Raw genomic sequence first — 27,550 nt, 5'->3', positions numbered from 1 at the left:
TTTATTTGTACCAGAAAGTTGCAACAACAGTGAAAAAGAAAGAAAAAGTGGACCCCTGTCCAAAAATCTTTACTTGAAAGGGTCCAGTTTAAAAAATTAGCTTTAGTACAGACTAATTTGTGAGTAACTCATGTCAAACTCATTATTTCGACTGAGTTCTTAAACTGATCACTTTCAAGTAAAGATTTTTATATAAACCTGTGAGGATGATACTGCCATTGTCGCAATTGAAATACCATAAGCCTACGTTGTCGTATTAGTTTACAAATTGCGAAAAACCAAATTAAATTTGAATTTCGCGGGCAGTCCCGTCTCATGCATCTTAACATCTTAAGCACTTATCTGTAGAGGTATATGAGATCTCTACTAGTGACCCTTGGCAGTGCGAAGGTCTTTACTTCTGACAAACATCAGAAGAAAAAGTTTTCACACCAAAGTGAGCTTCTTGAGTCATTCATAGATCACAAGAATATCCATTATCCTTTCTCTCAGTGTGAGTAGGTACTCCTGTGACCTCTCCTCCTCCCCGAAATTCTAGACAAAGAGAAAATGTTTTCAAAATGCATAAAAAACTTAGTTTTGGATTTTACCCATCTTTTTCGTAAACATATAAAAAAATTACGCTCGCTTCACTCGTGCTTTAATATTATATTAGTTGATGCCAGGAACTTCGTTTGCATTGATCTGGGTTTAAAATATTATACTAACACTCAAATTTAAGTAACACTTTTATTTGTAATTTTTATATATCTGTGAGCTCTCAAATGTGTTCACTAACACTTTTATTTGTAAATTTATTCTGGCAAAGGTTACTAGAAAAAGGTTTGTTTCCTCATGTGTGTTGTTAGTATTTTTCTTTTAATTTCTTTTGTCATAAGCCACAAGAATAATTTATCTTCAGTGAGTGCTTGTGACAAGCGTCACAAGAAAACCAGATGTCTACAGTGTGAGTCTTCATGTGCCTCGTAAATTTTCTTCTATGTGTATATTTTTTCGGACAAAGGTCACAAGAGAAAGTTTTTCAGCTCGTATGATTTTTCATATGCTTAATCAAATAAACTTTTCGTGTAAATTTCTTCTGACATATATCACAACACAATTTCTCTCCAGTATGAGTCTCCATAAAATGTCTATTTAAATTATTTTTTCGTGTAAATTTCTTCAGACAAATGTCACAACAAAAAGGTTTCACACCAGTGTGAGTACTCATGTGACAAGTTAAGATACTTTTTCGTGCAAATTTCTTCCGACAAATGTCACAACAAAAAGGTTTCACACCCGTGTGAGTGATTATATGTCTAATTAAATTAATTTTTTGTGCAAATTTCTTCTGACAAAGGTCACAAGAGAATAAGTTCACACCAGTGTGAGTCCTCATGTGCGTATCAATGTATCTTTTTTGTGTAAATTTCTTCTCACACAGGTCACAAGAATATCGTTTCTCTCCCGCGTGAGTACTCATGTGACAAGTTAAGGTACTTCTTCGTGCAAATTTCTTCCGACAAACGTCACAACAAAAAGCTTTCACACCAGTATGAATACTCATATGTTTATTTAAATAACTTTTTTCGTTAAATGTTTTCGGGCAAAGGCCACAAGAGAATAATTTCACACCAGTGTGAGTCCTAATGTGCGTATTAAAGTTTCCTTTTTGTATATATTTCTTCTGACAAATGTGACAAGAGTATGGTTTATCTCCAGTGTGAATTCTTATGTGCCTACCTAAGCTACCGCTTTGAGTAAATTTCTTACGACAAATGTCACAAGAATATGCTTTTTGTCCAGTGTGAGTCCTCATGTGCCCATTTAAATTTCTTCTAGATGTATATTTTTTCTGACATAAGTCACAAGAGAAAGTTTTTAAACACGTACGTGCTTTCGTATGCCTAATCAAATGAACTTTTCGTGTAAATTCTTTCTGGCATAGGTCACAACACGGTTTCTCTCTAGTGTGAGTCCTCATGTGGACAGCTAAATCACTTTTATATTTAAATTGTGTCTGGCAAACATTGCAAGAGGGAAGTTCCTGTTTCTCGGCAGCTCTATCGCGTTGCTTCTGCGAATGTTTCTTCAGCGAAGTGGCATCTGAAAGATTGATAAATTAAATTAGGCAGTGTCTAGCCAGCCAAAGATGAGCATTAATCTACAGTGGACCCCCGGTAATCCGACAAACGTTTTGCAGGGCAGTGTCGGACTATCGAATTTGTCGGATTATAGAGTACTGCGTAACAACCCCTATAGTCCGGCGTTTTTTACAAAAGAGTACCTTGTAATCCGACAAATTAAAGATACGATAAGATTCTATATGTTATACATATCTACTCTGAAATACAAGTCATAGGTACTTCACTATATATGTCAAAAGTAAATCACATCACATCACACTAATACTAAGTATAAAGGGGAAAGTTTGTGTATGTGTATATATGTATGTGTGTGTATGTTGGTTACTCCTTCACGCAAAAAACTACTAAACGGATTGGGCTGAAATTAAGATGGGAGATGGATAATACTCTGGATTAGCAAATAGGCTACTTTTTATCCCGGAAAATTAATGTGTTCCCACGGGATTTTTAAAAACCTTACATCCACGCGAACGAAGTCGCTGGCATCAGCTAGTTCAATAATAAAATAGACTTGTCGGATTACAGGGGGTGCCGGATTAGACAGGGACCGGATTACCGGGGGTCCACTGTATTTTAAATAAACAGTTCTTCAATGCGTCTATAATTTGCACGCCAGTACTTATTAGTTATGACATATTTTGACACTCGCAAACAAAATAAAACCCATAAGGAACTTCCCGCTGGCCTAGTCTTTAAATTTACTACAAAACAAGGTTTCAGAGCATAAGTAATGTAAGAAATCTAAAAAACGTCAATTTATAGCTATCAGTTAAATATTATCACTACCCATATTATAAATGCGAAAGTGCGTTTGTTGTTTGGTTTGTTCTTCAATCGCGCTTCAACGGAACAATAGATTAATTTGAATTTTGACGTGACAACGTCTTATAATTCGATAGAGCCGGCTGCACGCACGAATAAACATGACTCGTGCGGCGTTACCTCGCTCTGAGGCGTTCCATGTAAGGCTTGAAGTGCAAGCGAGAGCGCGGAACGAGCGACAAAGAAGCACAGTCGGCCTTTGTTGTCACGTTCAACTATCGTCAGTAAACCGACTTTACAGACAACCAATTTTTTACATGGCTTTAGTTACAGATCTGGAGCGTGACATAGGCTACTTTTTATCCCGAAAAATCAGTTCCCATGGGATTTTAAAAACCTTAATCCACGCGAAAAAAGTCGCTGGCATTTGCAGTTGGAGATAATTTAAGCAACAAAATAATTAACCCTAGAAAGATAACCTAAGTCACAGAGGCGCCCACGCGAGAAACTTTTTGCTCTCTCTTTTTTTCCAACATGAATTTTTTTTCTTAAAGTTATAAATATACCTTCTAAGATAATAAAATAAAATGTCTACTACAATAAAGACATTAGGTAAAAATACACATTTAAAAAGTGAGCGCCTCTAAAGCGTATGTATCTTTAAAGTATGTCTGGATATGGTTATCTTTCTAGGGTTAATTACTTTGTAAGACTATTATCACAGTTTTAAGAGTATTATGTTAATGCAAATTGCATTCAAATCTTACCAAAATTACAAAATACTGGTTTGGGATATAAATAAAATAACGATTATTGCAATAAGCTTTTAAAATATATTTACAATAATGTACAGATTCCGTTTAGTCACACTAATATTATAAAGGCGAAAGTTTGTATGTGTGTGTGTGTGTGTGTGTGTGTGTGTGTGTGTGTGTGTGTGTGTGTGTGTGTGTGTATGTTTGTTACTCCTTCACGCAAAAACTACTGGGCGGATTTGGCTGAAATTCGGAATGGAGATAGATAATATCCTGGATTAGCACATAGGCTACTTTTTATCCCGGAAAACCAAAGAGATCCCACGGGATTTCGAAAAACCTAAATCCACGCGGACGAAGTCGCGGGCGTCAGCTAGTTACTTATATTACAGAAAAATAATTTACAAAAATTACATATCAGGTAGTCTGAATAAATCTATTTTCGCCATACAATTAATACTAATATTATAAAGGCGAAAGTTTGTATGTGTGTGTGTATGTTTGTTACTCCTTCACGCAAAAACTACTGGACGGATTGGGCTGAAATTTGGAATGGAAATAGATAATACTCTAGATTAGCACATAGGCTACTTTTTATCCCGAAAAATCAAAGAGTTCCCACGGGATTTTGAAAAACCTAAATCCACGCGGACGAGGTCGCGGGCATCAGCTAGTTAGATATATTGAATAAAAATAACTAATACCGTAGGTACTAACATAGTCTTCTATCATTATTTTACTTACTAATCGAATCATTCGAATCAATAAATAATCGAAATAAATAATAATCGAAATAATAATTGAATCGAATTATCGAATTGATAAATCTTAAAATAATTACTTTTTGTAGATATGGATGTAATAATGGCTGATAACAAAGACTATTATTTTTATTATTATATTAATACTTGAATTTAAATAACACAACAATAACATATTTATTTGTAATTTTTTTATATCTGTGAGCTCTCAAATGTGTTCACTAACACTTTTTTTAATAACCTTTTCCTTGTGGTTTCCTTATGTGCGTTGTTATTTGCATACCTTTTGTCATAAGCCACAAGAATAGTGTATCTTGTCTCATGCGCTTTGTTAAAATATTGCTTTGCGTAAATAGACTGTGATAAAGGTCACAAGAAAACCAGTTGTCTACAGTGTGAGTCTTCATGTGCCTCGTTAATTTTCTTCTATGTGTATATTTTTTCGGACAAAGGTCACAAGAGTAAGTTTTTCAGCTCATATGATTTTTCATATGCTTAATCAAAGAAAGTTCTCGTGTAAATTTCTTCTGACACATATCACAACACAATTTTTCTCAAGTATGAGTCTTCATAAAATGTCTATTTAAATCATTTTTTCGTGTAAATTTCTTCCGACAAATGTTACAACAAAAAGGTTTCACACCAGTGTGAGTACTCATGTGACCAGTTAAGATACTTTTTCGTGCAAATTTCTTCCGACAAATGTCACAACAAAAAGGTTTCACACCCGTGTGAGTGATTATATGTCTAATTAAATTATTTTTTCGTGCAAATTTCTTCCGACAAATGTTACAACAAAAAGGTTTCACACCAGTGTGAGTACTCATGTGACCAGTTAAGATACTTTTTCGTGCAAATTTCTTCCGACAAATGTCACAACAAAAAGGTTTCACACCCGTGTGAGTGATTATATGTCTAATTAAATAATTTTTTCGTGCAAATTTCTTCCGACAAATGTTACAACAAAAAGGTTTCACACCAGTGTGAGTACTCATGTGACAAGTTAAGATACTTTTTCGTGCAAATTTCTTCCGACAAATGTCACAACAAAAAGGTTTCACACCCGTGTGAGTGATTATATGTCTAATTAAACTAATTTTTTGTGCAAATTTCTTCTGACAAAGGTCACAAGAGAATAAGTTCACACCAGTGTGAGTCCTCATGTGCGTATCAATGCATCTTTTTTGTGTAAATTTCTTCTCACACAGGTCACAAGAATATCGTTTCTCTCCCGCGTGAGTACTCATGTGACAAGTTAAGGTACTTCTTCGTGCAAATTTCTTCCGACAAACGTCACAACAAAAAGGTTTCACACCAATGTGAGACCTCATGTGCGTATTAAAGTTTCCTGTTTGTATGAATTTCTTCTGACAAACGTGACAAGAGTACGGGTTATCTCCAGTGTGAGTTCTTATGTGTATTCTTAAGTTAGATTTCTGAGTGAATTTCTTATGGCAAATGTCACAAGGATATGTTTTCTGTCCAGTGTGAGTCTTCATGTGCCTCTTTAAATTTCTTTTAGTTGTATATGTTTTCTGACATATATCACAAATGAAAGTATTCAAATACGCTCGTACGTGAGCGTTCATATGCTGAATTAAACTAACTTTTCGTGTAAATTTTCTCTGGCATAGGTCACAGCACTTTGTCTCGCTAGTGTAAGTTTTCATGTGGACAGCTAAATCACTTTTGTGTTTAAATTGTTTCTGCTTGTCGCAAGATGGAAGTTCCTTTTTTTCAGCAGTTTTACCGCGTTGGCGTTGCGTATGTTTCTTCAACAAAGGAGCGTCTGAAAAATTTTGAAAAATTAAATTAGGGACTGTGTAGCCAGCCAAAAACGAGCATTACCTGCCTACCTATTTGAAAATGTAAGCAGTGCTTATATGCGTCTAAAAACTGCACGCCGTTAATTATTACATATTTTGACACTCGCAAATATAACTGAACCTATAAGGAACTTTCTGTTGCTCATTATGAAATTAGGAAAGAAGCTAAGTTTCACAGCACAAGTAACGTTAAAAATGAAACAAGTTTAAATTAAAAATTTATAACACCCCCGACAAGTGAAGGTTACAGTAACTAGAAAAAAGCTGATAACTTTCAAACGGCAGAACCGATTTTCTTGGATTATAGCTAAGAACACTCTCGATCAAGCCACCTTTCAAACAAAAAAAAAACAAAAAAAAATCGGTTCATTAGTTTAGGAGCTACGATGCCACATACAGATACACAGATACACACGTCAAACTTGTAACACCCCTCTTTTTGGGTCGGGGGTTAAAAATAATTCACAGCATTCTAATCCTAAGTGTAGCAAGGGCTTCAAAAGTCACAAGAAACAAAAACTTTACCATCCTGTGATACATACAACTTTTTACCTCAATAGCGAAAAAATACAAGATGTAAAAAAACTGATTTTAATTATTGAAAATCAATAGTTTAAATAATAAAATAGAGAATTAAAAAAGTTTTCAAGAAATAAAATGTTGGCGTACGAAAATAGGCGTCGAACATTTCGAACTTTTCTTGGGACAACACTTTTTCTCACCCAGTGAGCAAAAACGATTTTTACTCACTGGTTTTAGGCAGCAAAGGCGCCTTTTTTGAGCTAGTGAGGTGAAAAAGGCTTTCCACCAGTGTGAGTTCTCACGTTCTTACCATAAGAGATTTATGAGCAGATTATACACACAACTCACAAGAAAAAGTTGTTTCAATAGTGTGAGCTCTTACCAAATTACCCTTTTGTGAGATTTATATTTGGAAAAATACCAAAAATATGGTTTTTCACCAGTGTGAGTTCTCATATGCCTTACCATTAGATAATTATTAATTGATTTATACTCGCAACTCACAAGAAGAAGTTGTGTCAATAGTGTGAGTTCTCATGTGCCTTACCAAATTACCTTTTTGTGAAGATTTATATTTGCAAAAATAGCAAAAATATGGTTTTTCACCAGTGTGAGTTCTCATATGCCTTACCATTAGATAATTATTAATTGATTTATACTCGCAACTCACAAGACAAAGTTGTGTCAATAGTGTGAGTTCTCATGTGCCTTACCAAATTACCCTTTTGTGAAGATTTATATTTGCAAAAATAGCAAAAATATGGTTTTTCACCAGTGTGAGTTCGCATATGCCTTACCATTAGATAATTATTAATTGATTTATAATCGCAACTCACAAGAAGAAGTTGTGTCAATAGTGTGAGTTCTCATGTGCCTTACCAAATTACAGATTTATATTTGCAAAAATAGCAAAAATATGGTTTTTCACCAGTGTGAGTTCTCATATGCCTTACCATTAGGTAATTATTAATTGATTTATACTCGCAACTCACAAGACAAAGTTGTGTCAAGAGTGTGAGTTCTCATGTGCCTTACCAAATTACCCTTTCGTGAAGATTTATATTTGCAAAAATAGCAAAAAGATGGTTTTTCACCAGTGTGAGTTCTCATATGCCTTACTAAATTACAATTTTGTGAGAATGTATATTTGCATAAATTGCAAGCATAGGATTTTTCACCAGTGTGATTTCGCATATGTATGTTTAAAGCACTTTTATAATTAGTTTTGTGTTGGCAAAACTTGATACTGAAGGGTTTTAACTTTTGAACTGTTTATTTAAGAGACTTTTTCTTTTAAGCCTATTTCTACATGAATCACAAGCTAACGATTTCTTCACAAGTGAATCATATTTATTAATGTCATTTTTGGAATTAGTTTCACGTTGTACAGTTTTTGAAACATTAAGCTCATTACCTTTAACTTTATTAGTGGCAGGTTGAATGTTCTCCATCTTAATAATATGTCTGTCTTTATTGTGCTTTACTATGTGAGAGTTGAAATCTTCAGAAGCAGTATCACTATGACTGTCACAAGGACTAATAGCAGTTCGTTTTTTCACCAGCGATTTGTCTTGTATCAGTACATCTTTGTTATGTGTCTTGAAAACATCGTATAATTTGACTACACAATTTGTCAATCTGTATATCTTTGTTAGACGGTTGATATCAAATGATTGGTTGTCTAATTGTTCGTTGGTAATTTTCTGGACCGTATCGGCGTCTTCAGATCGCACATTGTTTTCGTTATTCGTCGCAAATCTTGCGGTCAAAGGAGCGACTGAAACAAAATATATCTCTTATTCTACTTCCACTTACTATGCCCAGTGCCCATGGATTCGCTGCGTGGATGTAGGGATTTATTTTCCGGGATAAAAAGTAGCCTAAGTCCATCCCCGGGATGTAAGCTATCTCTGTGCCAAATTTCGTCGAAATCGGTTGTACAGATGGGTCGTGAAAATCTAGCAGACATGTACACTTACTTTCGCATTTATAATATTACTAGCTCATGCCCACGACTTCGTCCGCGTGGATTTACGTTTTTCAAAATCACACGGGAACTCTTTAATTTTCCGGGATAAAAAGTAGCTTATGTGTTAATCCAGGGCATAATCTATCTCCATTCTAAATTTCAGCCAAATTCGTCAAGTCGTTTTTGCGTGATTGAGTAACAAACATCCAAACATCCCCGAGTTTGCACGCTATACATTGCGGGTTTGCGAAATACTGAATCCCTAAAATTCAAGACAAACAAAGACAGACAGATAACAAAGTTATCCTATAAGGGTTCCATTTTTCCTTTTGAGGTACGGAACCACCGGAAAAAGCCTATAATTTGAGAAGTTTTCGGAAATCACACTAATATTATAAAGGTGAAAGTTTGTTTGTATGTGTGTGTGTGTGTGTGTGTGTGTGTGTATGTGTGTGTGTGTGTGTGTGTGTGTGTGTGTGTGTGTGTGTTTGTTACTCTTTCACGCAAAAACTACTGAACGGATTTGGCTGAAATTCGGAATGGAGATAGATAATATCCTGGATTAGCACATAGGCTACTTTTTATCTCAGAAAACCAAAGAGTTCCCAAGGGATTTCGAAAAACTTAAATCCACGCGGACGAAGTCGCGGGCGTCAGCTAGTAAGTGATATGATTGATTTTATCACGTCAGCCGCTTCTGATCCATTCAAGCCAAAGTTTTAACCAGGCTATTACCACTGTGTTTTGAATACAGTGAGTTGACACTTACCGCGTGACGAGCAGCCCGCGTCCACACTTGCGCTTTCGCGTCGCTCCCGCTGCAACAGACAAGCCATGTCTAAGAGTTGATTTAGAAAGTAAAGTAAATACTCAAAAAAAAATTAAAATTCAAAATATTTTTATTCAATTAGACTTTTACAAGTTCTTTTGAAACGTCAAAAGCATCTACCACTGGTTCGGAATGCCTTTCCTACCGAGAAGAACCGGCAAGAAACTCGGCGGTTGCTCTTTTCAAAGATTTGATATACATTATTATGCCATGTATAAAAGTAATTGAAGTCCCGCGCATTGCTGGAGCGATTACATATTTGTTTGGGAAAATATGACACAGACTTTAGTTACTTGTTCAACAAGATAGCAAAGATTGTTTTTGTTGAGAGTGCTTAGTTTGAACCCCGAGCAGGGGAAGGATTCTATAATAAAATCACGAGCATAGCAAGTGATTCCAAGTTAGAATCCTGAGTGTAAGTGAGGGATTCAAAGGCACAAGAAACAAAAACTTTGTTATAGTTACAACTTCTCACCTCACTAGTTCAAATGGGCGCCTTTGCTATCTAAAAAGTTGTTTTTACTCACTCAGTGAGACAAAGTGTTGTCTCAAGAAAAGTTCAACACTTTTACCTCACTGAGTGAGTAAAAACAACTTTTGCTCACTGGTTTTAGACGGCAAAGGCGCCCTTATTTAACTAGTGAGGTGAAAAATATCTTTGCAAACAGCTTTGTGTAATTTATCTAAAAACAAGTACACCAGAGCATTCAAGAAGTTTGGTGTCAACTAATATTCACTTTAATCTTTGCCAGTGTGGGTTCCACACACACATCCTTGTCTAATACACCTTCATGTTGAGATAACTCGTATTGTCTGCGTATTTGAGCGATGTTGGCACTTAAAGTCAGTTCTGTCTTGATGGGCATGACCATGTCCACTTTGTGCTCATTCAGACCATCATCTCGGTGTAGACTAGTGCTGGATAGCTCTTCCTTGGGTATAACGTCCGTGCCATCCTCACGGTCGGTTATCACCAGGTCATCCAACATTTCCTCCTTTGGTTCTATGAGGCAAGCGACATCACATGTAGACTCTTGGGGTTCTGCCATCTTGGGTTTAACTCCCATGTCATCCTCACAGTTGTCGGTTATCAGGTCGTCTAGCATTTCTTCCTTGGGTTCTATGAGGCAGTCAGCATAACATGTAGACTTGTGGAATTGCTCCATCTTGGTGTTTTAGTTCAATTTATTGCACCAGCGAGTTGCACTTTCTATAATCCTGTAACACAAAATTAGATCTAAGTCAAAGTCAAAGTCAAAATCATTTATTCAAAGTAGGTACAATTGTACTCCTTTTGATGGTTGAAATTGTTAAACTTGTACGATTTAGTGGTGATAATTAATTACGTTACTTAAAACTAAAGCTACGAGGGTTCCAAACACGCCCAAGTCTGAGAAGAGCCCACAACAAACTCAGCCGGGTCACAAAAACATAGTGGACTTTATGGTTGAAATCTATAGAGCGCACTTTGACTTTGCTTAGACTTAAGTTTAAGTTAAAAAGAAAAATAAAACTGACTTCCTGTTTTATTTTCCTTTTGTAATTTTTTTATTTCACAATTTTTAGTGGCCACACTGTACTATAATATGCTATGACCAGTTAAAACCCTACTGTTTACTAAGCTATTACACTGATCGCGAGCAAGTTACTGTTATCCATTGAGGAGTTCTGTTCTCCATCTCCGAAGATGTTCATCAGATTTTCACCAAATTTATGTGGGACCACCTGCAAAGTATACCCTTTCAAACAAAAAAATACCATTTTCCAAATCGGTCCAGGCGTTTTCTCTCTTAGGCTCTTTTTTTCGAAGTTGGTTAAAAAGACAGATTTATGCCAGCAGTATAACTGTGTCTTAAGTCTGAGCAATGTCAAAGTGCACTCTATAGATTTGAGCCTCAGTACCTAATAAACTAAGGACATTTATTGGACTGTAAATTATATTATAGAGAATTCTAAATATAGAAACGGAAAAGCTGACTGACTGACTGGTCTATCAATGCTCAGCTCAAACTACTGGACTGATTGGGTTGAAGTTTGGCATGCAGTTAGAAAAGTCACTGTCCGCTATTGATTCGATACCTCAAAGCAACACAATTCGTATTTCGTGGATAGATATCAAATCAAAGAGTATGTAATCAGTAATCACTACGGTAGATATTAGTGTCAACATAACCTCAAATTGTACCAAATCCAATTGTATCAAAAAGTATACCAAGAGGGGGACAGGGACAGCCCGCAGCCGGTTTTATGTTTTATTAACAAACCATCATTTAAATTTTTACTCTGACCTAATATAATTTATTTATTATGTGATTATAAATAAAAATATATATGTGTGATTGTTTTTTTTTTTTACTTGTGACTAATGACTTGTCCCATAGGGCCATAGATTATAGATAATACTTGTCCATTCGATCAAAAAGTTTGTTATGATTAGCGTGATTGGCTAAATTTATGATATTCTTGTTGCAACAAATGCATTGTAGCCAATAGTGGGAGAGTATCATATGGCATAAACCAATCAGGGGCTCGATTATAGTAAAATGACAGCTTCAGCGTGATAATTGCAATCACCTCTGATTGGCTAATGCTCGCTCACTATTGGCTTGCTATTGGCTACAATGCATTTTTGCAACAAGAATACCATAAATTCAGCCAATCACAAAAATTGCGATTCTAAAACTTGCGTCTTGCATTTTGCAGCACGCAAATTGATTGATGCAGAAAAATGCACGAATGCACTCAGATTTTATATTGTTATGTTGAATTTCGTTGAGAATTTATGTTTGTGTGTTGTGGATTAATCTTTTGTTGATTTGAAGATGTAGATTGTTGTTATCGCCGTCAGGCAGTAGTGACTGGTGTTGAATTTAATGTTAATAAGTATGGTATGTGCATAAAAGGCACTATTCAGGTTTCGAGGTATTCACAGTTAGTTGTAGCTTCATAGTTCATATCGGCTTGTGTGCTCATTAATAAATAGGTAAGTCATAAACGTATACGACACGTAGTAACGTGCATAAACATAGACGACTTTTACTTAGAAGCTGTAGGTAGGTCATTTTTATACTAGAAAATCAGTTCCTTAAAGGATTCTGATTTTGTTAGGTGCCCACTAAGTTTAAAAATTGTATACAGACTTCTAGTATTCAATTTCAATAAAGTATGAAGTGACCTTTCAAATCACAACAGTACTAAAGAAGGAAAATCAAAAGGAGTACAAATTGTACTCAATTCATTTATTCAAAGTACACTATTGTAATGAACAATTATAGTTCTATGAATACTTAAATGATTTGAGTTTGACATTTTCACTTCAACACCATTTACATCACATTACTAATATTATAAAGGTGAACGTTTGTGTCTATGTTTGTTACTCTTACACGCAAAAATTACTGGACGGATTTGGCTGGGAACGGAGATAGATTATGCCCTAGGTACTACATTGGCTACTTTTTATCCTGGAAATTTAAAGAGTTCCCAAGGGATTTTGATAAATCTAAATCCACAAGGATGAAGTCGCGGGTATCAGCTTCAGAAGATTTTTTTTTTAAAGAATATTAGCCATGCTAATCATGACTATACTACCCTTTCCCCTCCAATTAAGCGTAAAGCTTGTGCCAGGAGTGGGTACGACAATAGTGCAACAGGTGGGGTTTAATGCTAACCTTTCGAAATTCAGTCGGCTCCTCAACCGTTGAGCTATTGAGGCTTTAAATTACTTAATCAATTTGATGTTACAGAACAACCACATAAGCTAGTGCAATAAATTAACTAATATTCCATGATGGAGAAACCAAACGAGTCTACATGTGATCTTATTAAACCCAAGGAAGAAGTGTTAGAAGACCCGTTAATGACCGACAACTATGAGGATGCCACAGACATTGTACCCAAGAAAGAGCCATCGGACCAACACCGAGATGATGATCTGAGTGACAACAAAGTGGACATGGGCATGCCCATCAAGACAGAACTAACTTTAGGTGCCAACATCGCTCAACTACGCAGGCAATACGAGTTATCTCAACATGGAAGAGTATCCAAGGATATGTGTATAGAGATTGAGATTAAAGTGAGTTATTTATATATTATATCCATTTTTAGGGTTCTGTACCTCAAAAGGAAAAAAGGAACCCTTATAGGATCCTTTCGTTGTCTGTCTGTCAAGATAACTTATAGGGTACTTCCCGTTGACCTAGAATCATGAAATTTAGCAGATAGGTGTCTTATAGCACAAGTAAAGGAAGAAATCCGAAAACTAAATTTGTGGTTAATTCACAACATATTATATCCATTTTTAGGGTTCTGTACCTCAAAAAGAAAAAAGGAACCCTTATAGGATACTTTCGTTGTCTGTCTGTCAAGATAACTTATAGGGTACTTCCCGTTAACCTAGAATCATGAAATTTAGCAGATAGGTGTCTTATAGCACAAGTAAAGGAAGAAATCCGAAAACTAAATTTGTGGTTAATTCACAACATATTATATCCATTTTTAGGGTTCTGTACCTCAAAAAGAAAAAAGGAACCCTTATAGGATACTTTCGTTGTCTGTCTGTCAAGATAACTTATAGGGTACTTCCCGTTAACCTAGAATCATGAAATTTAGCAGATAGGTATGTCTTATAGCACAAGTAAAGGAAAAAATCCGAGAACTAAATTTGTGGTTAACTCACAACATATTATGTCCATTTTTAGGGTTCTGTACCTCAAAAAGAAAAAAGGAACCCTTATAGGATACTTTCGTTGTCTGTCTGTCAAGATAACTTATAGGGTACTTCCCGTTAACCTAGAATCATGAAATTTAGCAGATAGGTATGTCTTATAGCACAAGTAAAGGAAAAAATCCGAGAACTAAATTTGTGGTTAACTCACAACATATTATGTCCATTTTTAGGGTTCTGTACCTCAAAAATAAAAAGAACCCTTATAGGATTGTTTCGTTGTCTGTCTGTCCGTCACGATAACCTATAAGACACTTCCTGTTGACCTAGAATCATCAAAGGGAGGTAGGTAGGTCTTATAGCATAAGTAAAGGAAAAATTCGAAAACTAAATTTGTGGTTAACTCACAAAAAAAATTAAAATAAGTTCATGAACAAATGAATAATTAGTATTTTCAAAGTTAGATAACTATACCAAGTGGGGTATAATATGAAAGGGCTTTACCTGTACATTCTAAAACAGATTTTTGTTTATTTTTATGCAAAGTAGTTTTTCATTTCTCATGCAAAATGTCGGAAAAATACAACTGTAGTGAGCCCTCGGTGCGCGAGTTGATTCGCACTAGGCCCTAAAATCCACACTAATGTTATAAATGCGGAAGTGTGTCTGTCTGTCTGTCTGCTACCTTTTCACGGCCCAACAGTGTAACCGATTCTGACGAGGTACAGGGTTAGCTTATATCCCGATTCCCGGGTACGGACATAGGCTACTTTTTATCCTGGAAAATCAAAGAGTTCCCGAGGGATTCTTAAAGACCCATCCACTTAACCAATTTATATGAAATTTGGTACTGAAGTAGCTTGCGTCTCTGTTATCGAAATAAGAAAGTTTTTATCCCGGAAAATGAAACAGATCCCACGGGATCTATAAAAATCTAAATCCACGCGGACGAAGTCGCGGGCATCCTCTAGTTTTCAAATAAGTCCTAAATAAGTTTCACTTCAAAGAAAATATTGTTTGTTGCAGGTAGAGCCAAAGTCGGAGGCTGAGGACTGTATGCCGGCGCAGGGTGAGTGCTGACACACTAGCTGATACCCGCGACTTCGTCCGCTTGGATTTAGGTTTCTAACAATCCCGTAGGGACTCTTTGATTTTCCGGGGTTTTTAGGGTTCCGTACTTCAATAGAAAAACCGGCCAAGTGCGAGTCAGACTCGCGCACCGAGGGTTCCGTGCTCGGGTATTTTTTTGAGTATTATAACACACAAGCTGATGCCTGCGACTTCGTCCGCGTGGATTTAGGTTTCTAACAACCCCGTAGGAACTCTTTGATTTTCCGGGGTTTTAGGGTTCCGTACCTCAATAGAAAAACCGGCCAAGTGCGAGTCAGACTCGCGCACCGAGGGTTCCGTGCTCGGGTATTTTTTTGAGTATTATAACACACAAGCTGATGCCTGCGACTTCGTCCGCGTGGATTTAGGTTTCTAACAACCCCGTAGGAACTCTTTGATTTTCCGGGGTTTTAGGGTTCCGTACCTCAATAGAAAAACCGGCCAAGTGCGAGTCAGACTCGCGCACCGAGGGTTCCGTGCTCGGGTATTTTTTTGAGTGCCTATTATCACACATAAGCTGATGCCCGCGACTTCGTCTGCGTGCATTTAAGTTTCTAACAACCCCGTAGGAACTCTTTGATTTTCCGGGGTTTTAGGGTTCCGTACCTCAATAGAAAAACCGGCCAAGTGCGAGTCAGACTCGCGCACCGAGGGTTCTGTGCTCGGGTATTTTTTTGAGTATTATAACACACAAGCTAATGCCCGCGACTTCGTCCGCGTGGATTTAGCTTTCTAACAATCCTGTAGGAACTCTTTGATTTGCCGGGGTTTTTAGGGTTCCGTACTTCAGTAGAAAAAAACCGGCCAAGTGCGAGTCAGACTCGCGCACCGAGGGTTCTGTGCTCTTTTGAGTATTATCACACATAAGCTGATGCCCGCGACTTCGTCCGCGTGCATGGTTTTTAATTATCTCGTAGAAACTCTTTAATTTTCCGGGTTTTAGGGTTCCTCTGTGGTGACGTGAATGAAGGACAAATCAACAAAAAACACAATTTCGCATTTATAATATGAGTAGTGATTAATAGTAGGTACCAATAAGCAATTTTCGAGCAAAAAGTGGGAGAAAATTCAACTATTGAAAAAATAATTGTATTTTTTAATTCCAGACTTTCCTTCACTGAAGAATTATATGCACACTCAATGCATCACTGAAAAAAAGGAAATTCCCTCTTTCAATGTCTGTGACAATCAATCGAAATACAAAAGTTTATTACTTCGCGAGACGAAGACTCGAACTAGGCCATTTTCTTGTTATCTATGCCAGACAAAATTCACAAATAAGGATGATTTAAAAAATCACATAAGAACTCATTCTGGTGAGAAAACCCTTTCGTGTGACCAATGCCAGAAAAAATTTGCGCACAAAAAGAAGTTGCGTGACCACATGAGAACTCATATTAGGGAGCAGCCTATGACTTGTGACGTATGCCAGAAAAAATTCACACAGAAAGTTAGCTTCAAAAAGCACATGAAGACACACCGTAGTGTAAAACCGCATTGTTGTCATGTATGCCAGAAGAGATTCACTCAAAAAGCGTATCTAACTAAGCATTACAAAACTCACACTGGTGAGAAAGAGTACCCTTGTGACGTATGCCAGAAGAAATTCACACAGAAGACTTATTTGGCGAAACACATGAAGACACACACGGGACAGAAACTTAGTGTTTCTTGTGGGCTGTGCCAGAAAAAAGTAACTGATAAAAGTAGATTAGTGGAGCACATGAGGACTCACACTGGAGAGCAGCCCTTTTCTTGTGATGTGTGTGAGAAAAGATTTACACAGAAAAGTAATTTGAAAGAGCATATGAAAACACACACTGGTGTGAAACCTTATTCTTGTGATCTGTGCCAGAAGAAATTTTCTCGGAAGGGTAATTTGCAACAGCATAGGAGAATTCACACGGGCGAGACATCTTAGTAGAAGACGTACTAACTAAGCATATCAAAGCTCACACTGGTGAGAAAGAGTACCCTTGTGACGTATGCCAGAAGAAATTCACACAAGACTTATTTGGCGAAACACATGAAGACACACACGGGACAGAAACTTAGTGTTTCTTGTGAGCTATGCCAGAAGAAATTTTCTCGGAAGGGTAATTTGCAACAGCATAAAAGAATTCACCTGGGGGAGTCATCTTAGTAGAAGGCGTATCTAACTAAGCATATCAAAACTCACACTGGTGAGAAAGAGTATCCTTGTGACGTATGCCAGAAAAAATTCACACAGAAGACTTATTTGGCGAAACACATGAAGACACACACGGGACAGAAACTTAGTGTTTCTTTTGAGCTATGCCAGAAGAAATTTTCCCGGAAGGGTAATTTGCAACAGCATAGAAGAATTCACACGGGGGAGACTAAGGGCGTATCTAACTAAGCATATCAAAACTCACACTGGTGAGAAAGAGTACCCTTGTGACATATGCCAGAAGAAATTCACACAGAAGACTTATTTGGCGAAACACAAGAAGACACACACGGGACAGAAACTTAGTGTTTCTTGTGGGCTATGCCAGAAAAAAGTGACTGATAAAAGTAGGTTGGTGGAGTACATGAGGACTCACACTGGAGAGCAGCCCTTTTCTTGTGATGTGTGTGAGAAGAAATTTTCCTCAGAAGGGTAATTTGCAACAGCATCACTAGAAGAATGTTAAATATGCATGTGGAAGGAAAAAAGAGAAGAGGACGACCAAAGAAAAGGTGGATGGATTGCGTGAAAGAGGATATGCGTATAAAAGTGGTGGATGATACGTTGATGGATGACAGAAGAGAGTGGAAGAGGAAGACATGTTGTGCCGACCCCACGTAGCGTGGGATAAGGACAGGAAGAAGATAGGAGAATTCCCACGGGGGAGACATCTTAGTAGAGGGACGACTTCCCAGGCGCAGTGGTCTTATTACCGGGAGGTCCCGGGTTCGATTCCCGTCAAGGGAAGTTCGGAATTTCATAATTCTCTGGTTTGGTGGGAGGCTTCGGCCGTGGCTAGTTACCAACCCGGCAAAGGCGTGCCGCCAAGCGATTTAGCGTTCCGGTACGATGCCGTGTAGAACCCTAAGGGGTGTGGGTTTAATAAAAACTGCCATGCCCCTTCTAGATTAGCCCGCTACCATCATAGGCGGTATCATCACTTATAATCAGGTGAGACTGCAGTCTAGAGCTAACTTATATATCTAAATAAAAATAAACTTATGCCACGACATAGTGCGCGCAAAAGAAGAAAACAAGTTGCAACTTCATACAGACTGTATTTATGTGACAGAAGAAAATTATGCATCACACTAATATTATAAAGGAGAAAGTTTGTATGTGTGTGTGTGTGTGTATGTTTGTTACTCCTTTACGCAAAAACTACTGGACGGATTGGGCTGAAATTTAGAATGGAGATAGATTATACCCTGGATTAGCATATAGGCTACATTTTATCCCGGAAAATCAAAGAATTCCCACGAGAATTTTAAAAAACCTACATCCACGCGAACGAAGTCGCGGGTATCAGCTAGTTATGAAATAAATGTATAAAATACATTCAGTGTTTCATTGAATCCCTTCATTGCTGACTATAGGTTTAGCGCATAAAGAAATTAGCTCTAGTATCGACTAAGTGAGATATAGTCGATACTAGAGCTAATTTCTTAAACTGGACCCTTTCAAGTAAAGGTTTTTATATAAACCTGTGAGGATGATACTGCCATTGTCGCAATTTAAATGCCATAAGCCTACGTTGTCGTATTAGTTTACAAATTGCGAAATACCAAATTAAATTTGAATTTCGCGGACACACTAACTTACTTCCTTACTTAACTATGAATAATTAGTATCTAAAGGAAATGAAATGAAACTATCATTTTTCGATAACATTTTTTTAATATCAACACATATTCTTTGATGCCTTTATAAAAATGTGCAAAATCTTTGACGACCGCTTACGATTCTTCATCGCTTGAAAATTTTTAACCCTCACGCCCCGCTTCTAATAAAAAAAAAAAAACCCTGACTGCGATTTGCACTGCACCTTTTTCAGCCCGCGCATTATAGCGCAACAAGTGTAAATTAAAAATTTATAACACCCCCGACAAGTGAAGGTTACAGGAACTAGAAAAGAACTGATAACTTTCAAACGGCTGAACCGATTTTCTTGGATTATAGCTAAGAACACTCTCGGTCAAGCCACCTTTCAAACAAAAAAAAAGTAAATTAAAATCGGTTCATTAGTTTAGGAGCTACGATGCCACAGACAGAATTTCCTCTGACTCAGGTCACAAGAGTACATTTTCTCACCTGTGTGAGTTCTCATGTGAACTGTCAAATTACTTTTCTGTGTAAATTTCCTCTGACACAGTTTACAAGAATACGTGTTCTCACTTTTCACCTTTTTTTTTTTTTATTCACTATAGGTAAGCGCTTGACCACAATCACACCCGATGGAAAGTGATGATGTGATCTAAGATGGGACGCGTTTACCTAGAAGGTGCCTATTCACTCTTGTGTGAGTTCTCAAGTGTATAGTTAAATTATTTTTCACTGTGGATCTCCTCTCCCGCGTGAATTTTCATGATGTGTAATGTTAAATTATTTTTCACTGTGAATTTCCTCGAACACAGGTTACAAGAATACATTTTCTCACCTGTATGAGTTCTCATGTGAACTGTCAAATTACTTTTCTGTGTAAATTTCCTCTGACACAGTTTACAAGAATACGTGTTCTCACTTTTCACCTTTTTTTTTTTTTATTCACTATAGGTAAGCGCTTGACCACAATCACACCCGATGGAAAGTGATGATGTGATCTAAGATGGGACGCGTTTACCTAGAAGGTGCCTATTCACTCTTGTGTGAGTTCTCAAGTGTATAGTTAAATTATTTTTCACTGTGGATCTCCTCTCCCGCGTGAATTTTCATGATGTGTAATGTTAAATTATTTTTCACTGTGAATTTCCTCGAACACAGGTTACAAGAATACATTTTCTCACCTGTATGAGTTCTCATGTGAACTGTCAAATTACTTTTCTGTGTAAATTGCCTCTGACACAGTTTACAAGAATACATTTTCTCACCTGTGTGAGTTCTCATGTGAACTGTCAAATTACTTTTCTGTGTAAATTTCCTCTGACACAGTTTACAAGAATACGTGTTCTCACTTTTCACCTTTTTTTTTTTTTTTTATTCACTATAGGTAAGCGCTTGACCACAATCACACCCGATGGAAAGTGATGATGTGATCTAAGATGGGACGCGTTTACCTAGAAGGTGCCTATTCACTCTTGTGTGAGTTCTCAAGTGTATAGTTAAATTATTTTTCACTGTGGATCTCCTCTCCCGCGTGAATTTTCATGATGTGTAATGTTAAATTATTTTTCACTGTGAATTTCCTCGAACACAGGTTACAAGAATACATTTTCTCACCTGTATGAGTTCTCATGTGAACTGTCAAATTACTTTTCTGTGTAAATTGCCTCTGACACAGTTTACAAGAATACATTTTCTCACCTGTGTGAGTTCTCATGTGAACTGTCAAATTACTTTTCTGTGTAAATTGCCTCTGACACAGTTTACAAGAATACATGTTCTCACTTTTCACCTGTGTGAGTTCTCATGGGTATAGTTAAATTATTTTTCACTGTGAATTTCCTCACCCGCGTGAGATTTCATGATGTGTATTGTTAAATTATTTTTCACTGTGAATTTCCTCGAACACAGGTTACAAGAATACATTTTCTCACCTGTATGAGTTCTCATGTGAACTGTCAAATTACTTTTCTGTGTAAATTGCCTCTGACACAGTTTACAAGAATACATTTTCTCACCTGTGTGAGTTCTCATGTGAACTGTCAACTTACTTTTCTGTGTAAATTGCCTCTGACACAGTTTACAAGAATACGTGTTCTCACTTTTCACCTTTTTTTTTTTTTTATTCACTATAGGTAAGCGCTTGACCACAATCACACCCGATGGAAAGTGATGATGTGATCTAAGATGGGACGCGTTTACCTAGAAGGTGCCTATTCACTCTTGTGTGAGTTCTCAAGTGTATAGTTAAATTATTTTTCACTGTGGATCTCCTCTCCCGCGTGAATTTTCATGATGTGTAATGTTAAATTATTTTTCACTGTGAATTTCCTCGAACACAGGTTACAAGAATACATTTTCTCACCTGTATGAGTTCTCATGTGAACTGTCAAATTACTTTTCTGTGTAAATTGCCTCTGACACAGTTTACAAGAATACATTTTCTCACCTGTGTGAGTTCTCATGTGAACTGTCAAATTACTTTTCTGTGTAAATTGCCTCTGACACAGTTTACAAGAATACATGTTCTCACTTTTCACCTGTGTGAGTTCTCATGGGTATAGTTAAATTATTTTTCACTGTGAATTTCCTCACCCGCGTGAGATTTCATGATGTGTATTGTTAAATTATTTTTCACTGTGAATTTCCTCGAACACAGGTTACAAGAATACATTTTCTCACCTGTATGAGTTCTCATGTGAACTGTCAAATTACTTTTCTGTGTAAATTGCCTCTGACACAGGTTACAAGAATACATTTTCTCACCTGTATGAGTTCTCATGTGAACTGTCAAATTACTTTTCTGTGTAAATTGCCTCTGACACAGTTTACAAGAATACATGTTCTCACTTTTCACCTGTGTGAGTTCTCATGGGTATAGTTAAATTATTTTTCACTGTGAATTTCCTCACCCGCGTGAGATTTCATGATGTGTATTGTTAAATTATTTTTCACTGTGAATTTCCTCGAACACAGGTTACAAGAATACATTTTCTCACCTGTATGAGTTCTCATGTGAACTGTCAAATTACTTTTCTGTGTAAATTGCCTCTGACACAGGTTACAAGAATACATTTTCTCACCTGTATGAGTTCTCATGTGAACTGTCAAATTACTTTTCTGTGTAAATTGCCTCTGACACAGTTTACAAGAATACATTTTCTCACCTGTGTGAGTTCTCATGTGAACTGTCAAATTACTTTTCTGTGTAAATTGCCTCTGACACAGGTTACAAGAATACATTTTCTCACCTGTGTGAGTTCTCAAGTGTTATAGTTAAATTATTTTTCACTGTGAATTTCCTCATCCGCGTGGGTTTTCATGATGTGTATTGTTAAATTATTTTTCACTGTGAATTTCCTCGAACACAGGTTACAAGAATACATTTTCTCACCTGTGTGAGTTCTCATGTGAACTGTTAAATTGCTCTTCTGTGTAAATTGCCTCTGACACAGTTTACAAGAATACATTTTCTCACCAGTGTGAGTCCTCATGTGGACTGTCAAATTACTTTTCACTTTGAATTTCTTCAGACACAGGTTACAAGAGTGCATTTTCTCACCTGTGTGAGTCTTCATGTGTGTTGTTAAATTCCTTTTCTGTGTAAATTTCTTACGACATAGACCACAAGAAAAACTTTCTTCTCCGTCGTGAATCGTCATGTGTCTAGTTAAACTTTGTTTTAGTGTGAATTGACTCTGACATAGGTGACAGGAGAAAGGTTTCTCTCCAGTGTGAGTCCTCATGTGTTTTTTTAAATAACTTTCACTTGTAAATTTTTTCTGGCATGATTTACAAGAAAAAGGTTTGTCACTAGTGTGAGTCGTCATATGGCGATCTAGGCCGCTTCTGTAATTAAACTGTTTCTTACAGACATGGCAATAGGGAAGCTCTTTTTTCTCAGCAGCTCTACGGGGTCGAGTCAGCATGCAAATGTTCAGCAAAAATGGGTCTGAAAGTAAAAATCTTAATTTAAATACATACATACATAGACTGCTAAAATCATAACCCTTCCTTTCGGCTTTGCCGTAGTCGGGTAATAATGATTTATGAAACTGATGCCTAATCATGATCAACCCATTTCCGCCCCACTACTGAGTACGGGTCTCCTCTCAGAATGAGAAGAGTTTAGGCTATAGTCTGCCACGCTGGCCCAATGCCGATTGGCAGACTTCACACACCTTTGAGCACATGGAGAACTCTCCAGGCAGGTTTCCTCACGATGTTTTCCTTCACCGTTAAAGCAAGTGATATTTAATTGCTTAAAACGCACATAACTGAAAAGTTAGTGGTGCGTGCCCGGGATCGAACCCCCGACCTCCGATTAGGAGGCGGACGTTCTAACCACTAGGCTATCACAGCTTTCACAGGCTTGATGCCTAATAATAAGGGATATTTAGGACTTCGTCTGCGATGGCGTTTGCTGGCGCGCGTGCTGTGCTTGTTTGGAGTGGTTTTTTTTTGTTAAGAGTGGCTGGTTTTTGTGTTAGTTGGTGTTTTTTGGTGGTGGAACTGACTGGGAAGCGCTCTAGGGAGGCGCCGCGCGTATGTCGGCGGGTGCCGGCGCAGACGGAGTCCATACTTGTATAAATTCAATAACTTGAAATTATCTACAAACTTGACATTGGCTAATCAGAGTAAAGCCAGATTTAAAGGAAAAAAAAAAGGGATATTTAATCTGATCTAGCCTAGTGGTAAAGACCTCCGCCTCCAATCCGGGAGGTCAAATATCTCAGCCAATCAGCGCACGTCCGCGCGAAGTAAGAGCGAGATAGCATCAGTCTCAGTTGTTTTTGTGTTTAAAATCTTAACGTCCAGCAATAAGGTATTTTTTTTTTCTTTAAATCTGGCTTTAGGGCGCTTTTCAGTCAGTTCCACCACCAAAAAACACCAACTAACACAAAAACCAGCCACTCTTAACAAAAAAAAAACACTCCAAACAAGCACAGCACGCGCGCCAGCAAACGCCATCACAGACGAAGTCCCGCAATAAGGTCTGTATTTCATTGGTGTACATTCAGTTTTAGTCTGTGCTAGGTTGCACTTATCTGCGCAAATGACCGATGCGACTTAAAGGTGAACACACACTTATCCGAGCCGAATTTTAGAATTCTGTGTATGAAATCTCATGAAACGTAGCACACTTCCGATTCGGACGATTCGACGCAGGGAAGTGTGCGAGGTTTCATGAGATTTCATACACAGAATTCTAAAATTCGTTCCCTTCGACTCGTTAGACGCGTTCGGCTCGGATAAGTGTGCGTTCACCTTTAAAGTGATGGACATGTAAGTCCACACTTACGTGGTGATGCGCCTGCCGCTTCCACACTCGCGTCGTCGCGCCGCTCCGACTGCAACAAACAAGCCATGTTTCAGGGCCCGTTTATAAAATAAAATTTTATTTACACATTTCGGAACACCCTTCCGGCATCAGTTTTCCCTACCACATTTGGGTACCTTCAAGTCAAGAGTGAATAGGCAACTTCTAGGCAAGCACGCTCCATCTTAGGCTGCATCATCACTTGCTAGCAGGTCTGATTGCAGCAAAACATCCATACTAGTAATATTATAAATGCGAAAGTGTGTCTGTCTGTCTGCTACACTTTTACGGCTCAACCGCTGAACCGATTTTAACGAATATTTGTACAGACTTAGGATACATTCCGGGGAAGGACATAGGCTACTTTTTATCCCGGAAAAACAAATTCCCGCGGGATTCCTAAAGACTTGACCGATTTGTATGAAATTTGGTACCGAGGTAACTTGCATCCCTGTAATTGACATAAGCAACTTTTTATCCCGGAAATCCAAACAGTTCCCACGGGATCCTTAAAACCCTAAATTTAAATAATATAATAAATTAAATAATTATTTAAAAAAAAAATCCACGCGGACGAAGTCGCGGGCATCCTCTAGTTAGTCTATAAATTAAAAAAAAAAGGACTACCATTTTAATTAGGTAGCATTGTATTTCAGGACCACTGGACTGCAGTGCAAAATCTTATATTTCTAGACCCAGTGATTCCAGCTATGGGTTAATTACATATTATTAAGGCAGTTAGTTTTTCCAATTATATCGCCCCGGCAATATTTATTATTATACATACTAATATTATAAATGCGAAAGTGTGTCTGACAGTCTGTCTGCTACGTTTTCACGGCCCAACCGCTGAACCGATTTTAGTGTTTGGTACAGACTTGGGGTATATCCCGGTGAAGGACATAGGCTACTTTTTATCCCGGAAAATCAAAGAGTTCCTACAGGATTAAAAAATTGAAATCCACGCGGGCAAAGCCGCGGGCATCCTCTAGTTATTTATAATAGACTAAGCGGCTTTCACTGATGCGTCTATATCAGAAGTGCTTCGAGTTGTCCAAATGTTTGTCCAATCTATTCTTGAACTGGTTAACAGAGCTTGACATGACCACATCCTTGGGCAATTTATTCCACAAGTATGTATAATAATGGCAATTAATCCACACTAATATTATAAATGCGAAAGTGTGTCTGTCTGTCTGTCCGACAAACAGACAGACAGAAAAAACAAATAGTTCCCGCAGGATAGCATGCTATAACACATGATAAAATAACTTAGGCATTGCACCAAAAAATATTGTAACAAACCTCCATCACACTTCACACTAATATTATAAAGGCGAAAGTTTGTATGTGTGTGAGTGTGTGTGTATGTTTGTTACTCCTTCACGCAAAAACTACTGGACGGATTTGGCTGAAATTTGGAATGAAGATAGATAATATCCTGGATTAGCACATAGGCTACTTTTTATTCCAGAAAATCAAAGAGTTCCCACGGGAATTTTAAAAACCTGCATCCACGCAAACGAAGCCGCGGGTATCGGCTAGTATGTAAATAACTCACTTTAGTTCCTACCACTGACTGTTCCACATACACATCCTTGTCTGGTGACCCGTATTGTCCGCGTATTTGAGCGATGTTTTTACTGAAAATTAGTTCTGTCTTGATGGGCATGACCACATGGTCATTGACCACGTTGTCTTCACTCAGATCATCATCTAAGTGTAGACTACTGTTTGATAGCTCTTCCTTGGGTATAATAATGTCTGTGTCATTCTCACAGTCGTCGGTTATCACTTCCTCCTTGGGTTGTATGAGGCAATAGGCATCACATTTAGACTCGTAGGTTAGTTTTTCAATCTTAGGTATAAGGTCCGTGTCATGCTCACAATCCTCGTCCAACACTTCCTTCTTGGGTTCTACGAGGCAGTAGGCATCACATGTAGACTTGTGGGTTAGTTCCTCAATCTTAGGTTTAATGTCTGTGTCATCCTCACAATCGTCGTCCAAAATTTCCTTCTTTGGTTCAATGAGATAGTCAGCATTACATGTAAACTTGTGGGTTAGTTCATCCATCTTGGAGTGTTAGTTCAACTTATTGCAAGTTCGCTCATGTGCTTTTTCTGTGACGATTTACTGAAAAACAAGTGTAAATTGAAAATTTATAACACCCCCGACAAGTGAAGGTTGCAGTAACTAGAAAAGAGCTGATAACTTACAAACGGCTGAACCGATTTTCTTGGATTATAGCTAAGAACACTCTCGATCAAGCCACCTTTCAAACAAAAAAAAAACTAAATTAAAATCGGTTCATTAGTTTAGGAGCTACGATGCCACAGACAGATACAAACGTCGAACTTTTAGCAACCCTCTTTTCGGGTAGGGGGTTAATAAAAGAAATATGAAGGCTAAGGATCCAAGGATTAAGGAATGTCTCTCTTTAGAGACAAAAATTTACTGAAAACGTAGATGCCTAGTAATGTACCTCGTGACTAAAACTCTTTGCACTGAAACACACTGAATAACAATAGGTGGGTAGTGGGTACTAGGTATGCCTGCAAAGTGAAACTTGAAGAGGGTTTTGTTTGAATTTTGGTTAAATCAAGAGGCAGAGTAGGTAGGCACTTTGTAATCTTTTTGCAATGTTTGTATTTTATTTTTGCAAATTAATATTCATAGAGTAAAGGTAAAGGCTTAGAAAGGGTAAAAAACGTATCTTTGGCCACCTCTTTCTTTGACAATGTTATTGGTCTGTGGTTCAATTCATGCGGAAACCCTGGGCCCAGAGCCGTAAAGTCAGTAAAAAAAAAGGAAAACCTGGTAAGCTCTTGGTAAGCTCTACATATAGGCTAAAAAGGTAAAAAAAACCAGTTAAAAGAAAATCAAATTTAATTTAGTTTTTCGCAATTTGTAAACTAATACAACAACGTAGGCTTATGGCATTTCAATTGCGACAATAACAGTATCAACTTCACAGGTTTATATAAAAATCTTTACTTGAAAAGGAAATTAATTAAAGTATCGACTAATTTGTGAGAGTAGTCGATACTTTAATTAATTTCTTAAACTAGACCTTTTCAAGTAAAGAGTTTTATATAAACCTGTGAGGATGA

The 27,550-nt window shown here is 37.4% G+C and overlaps 5 protein-coding genes and 1 long non-coding RNA gene across 9 annotated transcripts; 2 read left to right on the top strand and 4 right to left on the bottom strand.

The window, feature by feature from the left end:
* Positions 1-696: 696 nt before the first annotated feature.
* On the bottom strand, positions 697-4,811 carry LOC123879416 (oocyte zinc finger protein XlCOF6.1-like). Its single transcript, XM_045927110.1, has 2 exons — positions 4,688-4,811; positions 697-2,085 (listed from the first exon to the last, which is right to left on the bottom strand). The coding sequence occupies exons 1-2, from the start codon at positions 4,809-4,811 to the stop codon at positions 1,022-1,024; spliced, it is 1,188 nt and encodes a 395-aa protein (XP_045783066.1). The 3' UTR covers positions 697-1,021.
* LOC123879404 (gastrula zinc finger protein XlCGF57.1-like) lies at positions 4,684-10,718 on the bottom strand. Its single transcript, XM_045927082.1, has 5 exons — positions 10,619-10,718; positions 10,288-10,501; positions 9,491-9,539; positions 8,167-8,529; positions 4,684-6,193 (listed from the first exon to the last, which is right to left on the bottom strand). The coding sequence occupies exons 1-5, from the start codon at positions 10,714-10,716 to the stop codon at positions 4,959-4,961; spliced, it is 1,959 nt and encodes a 652-aa protein (XP_045783038.1). The 5' UTR covers positions 10,717-10,718; the 3' UTR covers positions 4,684-4,958.
* Positions 10,446-10,795, top strand: LOC123879447. The gene is made up of 2 exons (XR_006799001.1): positions 10,446-10,527; positions 10,645-10,795. It is a non-coding gene; the product is annotated as an uncharacterized LOC123879447 (long non-coding RNA).
* Positions 10,796-12,252: 1,457 nt separating this feature from the next.
* On the top strand, positions 12,253-17,636 carry LOC123879418 (zinc finger protein 501-like). 4 transcript variants are annotated; one of them, XM_045927114.1, is made up of 5 exons: positions 12,253-12,534; positions 12,566-12,603; positions 13,297-13,628; positions 15,246-15,288; positions 16,436-17,636. In XM_045927114.1, the coding sequence occupies exons 3-5, from the start codon at positions 13,338-13,340 to the stop codon at positions 17,248-17,250; spliced, it is 1,149 nt and encodes a 382-aa protein (XP_045783070.1). In that variant the 5' UTR covers positions 12,253-12,534; positions 12,566-12,603; positions 13,297-13,337; the 3' UTR covers positions 17,251-17,636. The 4 variants fall into 4 exon arrangements, with proteins under 4 accessions (XP_045783070.1, XP_045783072.1, XP_045783071.1 ...); XM_045927116.1 differs by lacking the exon at positions 12,566-12,603 and having other exon boundaries at positions 12,253-12,438; XM_045927115.1 differs by lacking the exon at positions 12,566-12,603 and having other exon boundaries at positions 12,253-12,472.
* Positions 17,637-19,844: 2,208 nt separating this feature from the next.
* Positions 19,845-21,584, bottom strand: LOC123879311 (zinc finger protein 182-like). Its single transcript, XM_045926955.1, has 5 exons — positions 21,485-21,584; positions 21,054-21,158; positions 20,737-20,841; positions 20,304-20,408; positions 19,845-19,978 (listed from the first exon to the last, which is right to left on the bottom strand). Exons 1-5 carry the CDS (start codon positions 21,582-21,584, stop codon positions 19,845-19,847), a joined length of 549 nt encoding a protein of 182 aa, XP_045782911.1.
* A 285-nt stretch (positions 21,585-21,869) lies between these two features.
* On the bottom strand, positions 21,870-27,139 carry LOC123879410 (zinc finger protein OZF-like). Its single transcript, XM_045927103.1, has 5 exons — positions 26,923-27,139; positions 26,001-26,573; positions 24,422-24,470; positions 22,514-23,071; positions 21,870-22,370 (listed from the first exon to the last, which is right to left on the bottom strand). Exons 2-5 carry the CDS (start codon positions 26,511-26,513, stop codon positions 22,006-22,008), a joined length of 1,485 nt encoding a protein of 494 aa, XP_045783059.1. The 5' UTR covers positions 26,514-26,573; positions 26,923-27,139; the 3' UTR covers positions 21,870-22,005.
* Positions 27,140-27,550: the final 411 nt, after the last annotated feature.

The sequence above is a fragment of the Maniola jurtina genome, chromosome 28 (genome assembly GCF_905333055.1).
Source record: "Maniola jurtina chromosome 28, ilManJurt1.1, whole genome shotgun sequence".
NCBI lineage: Eukaryota > Metazoa > Arthropoda > Insecta > Lepidoptera > Nymphalidae > Maniola > Maniola jurtina.
This window is presented reverse-complemented; position numbering and strand designations above follow the sequence as displayed.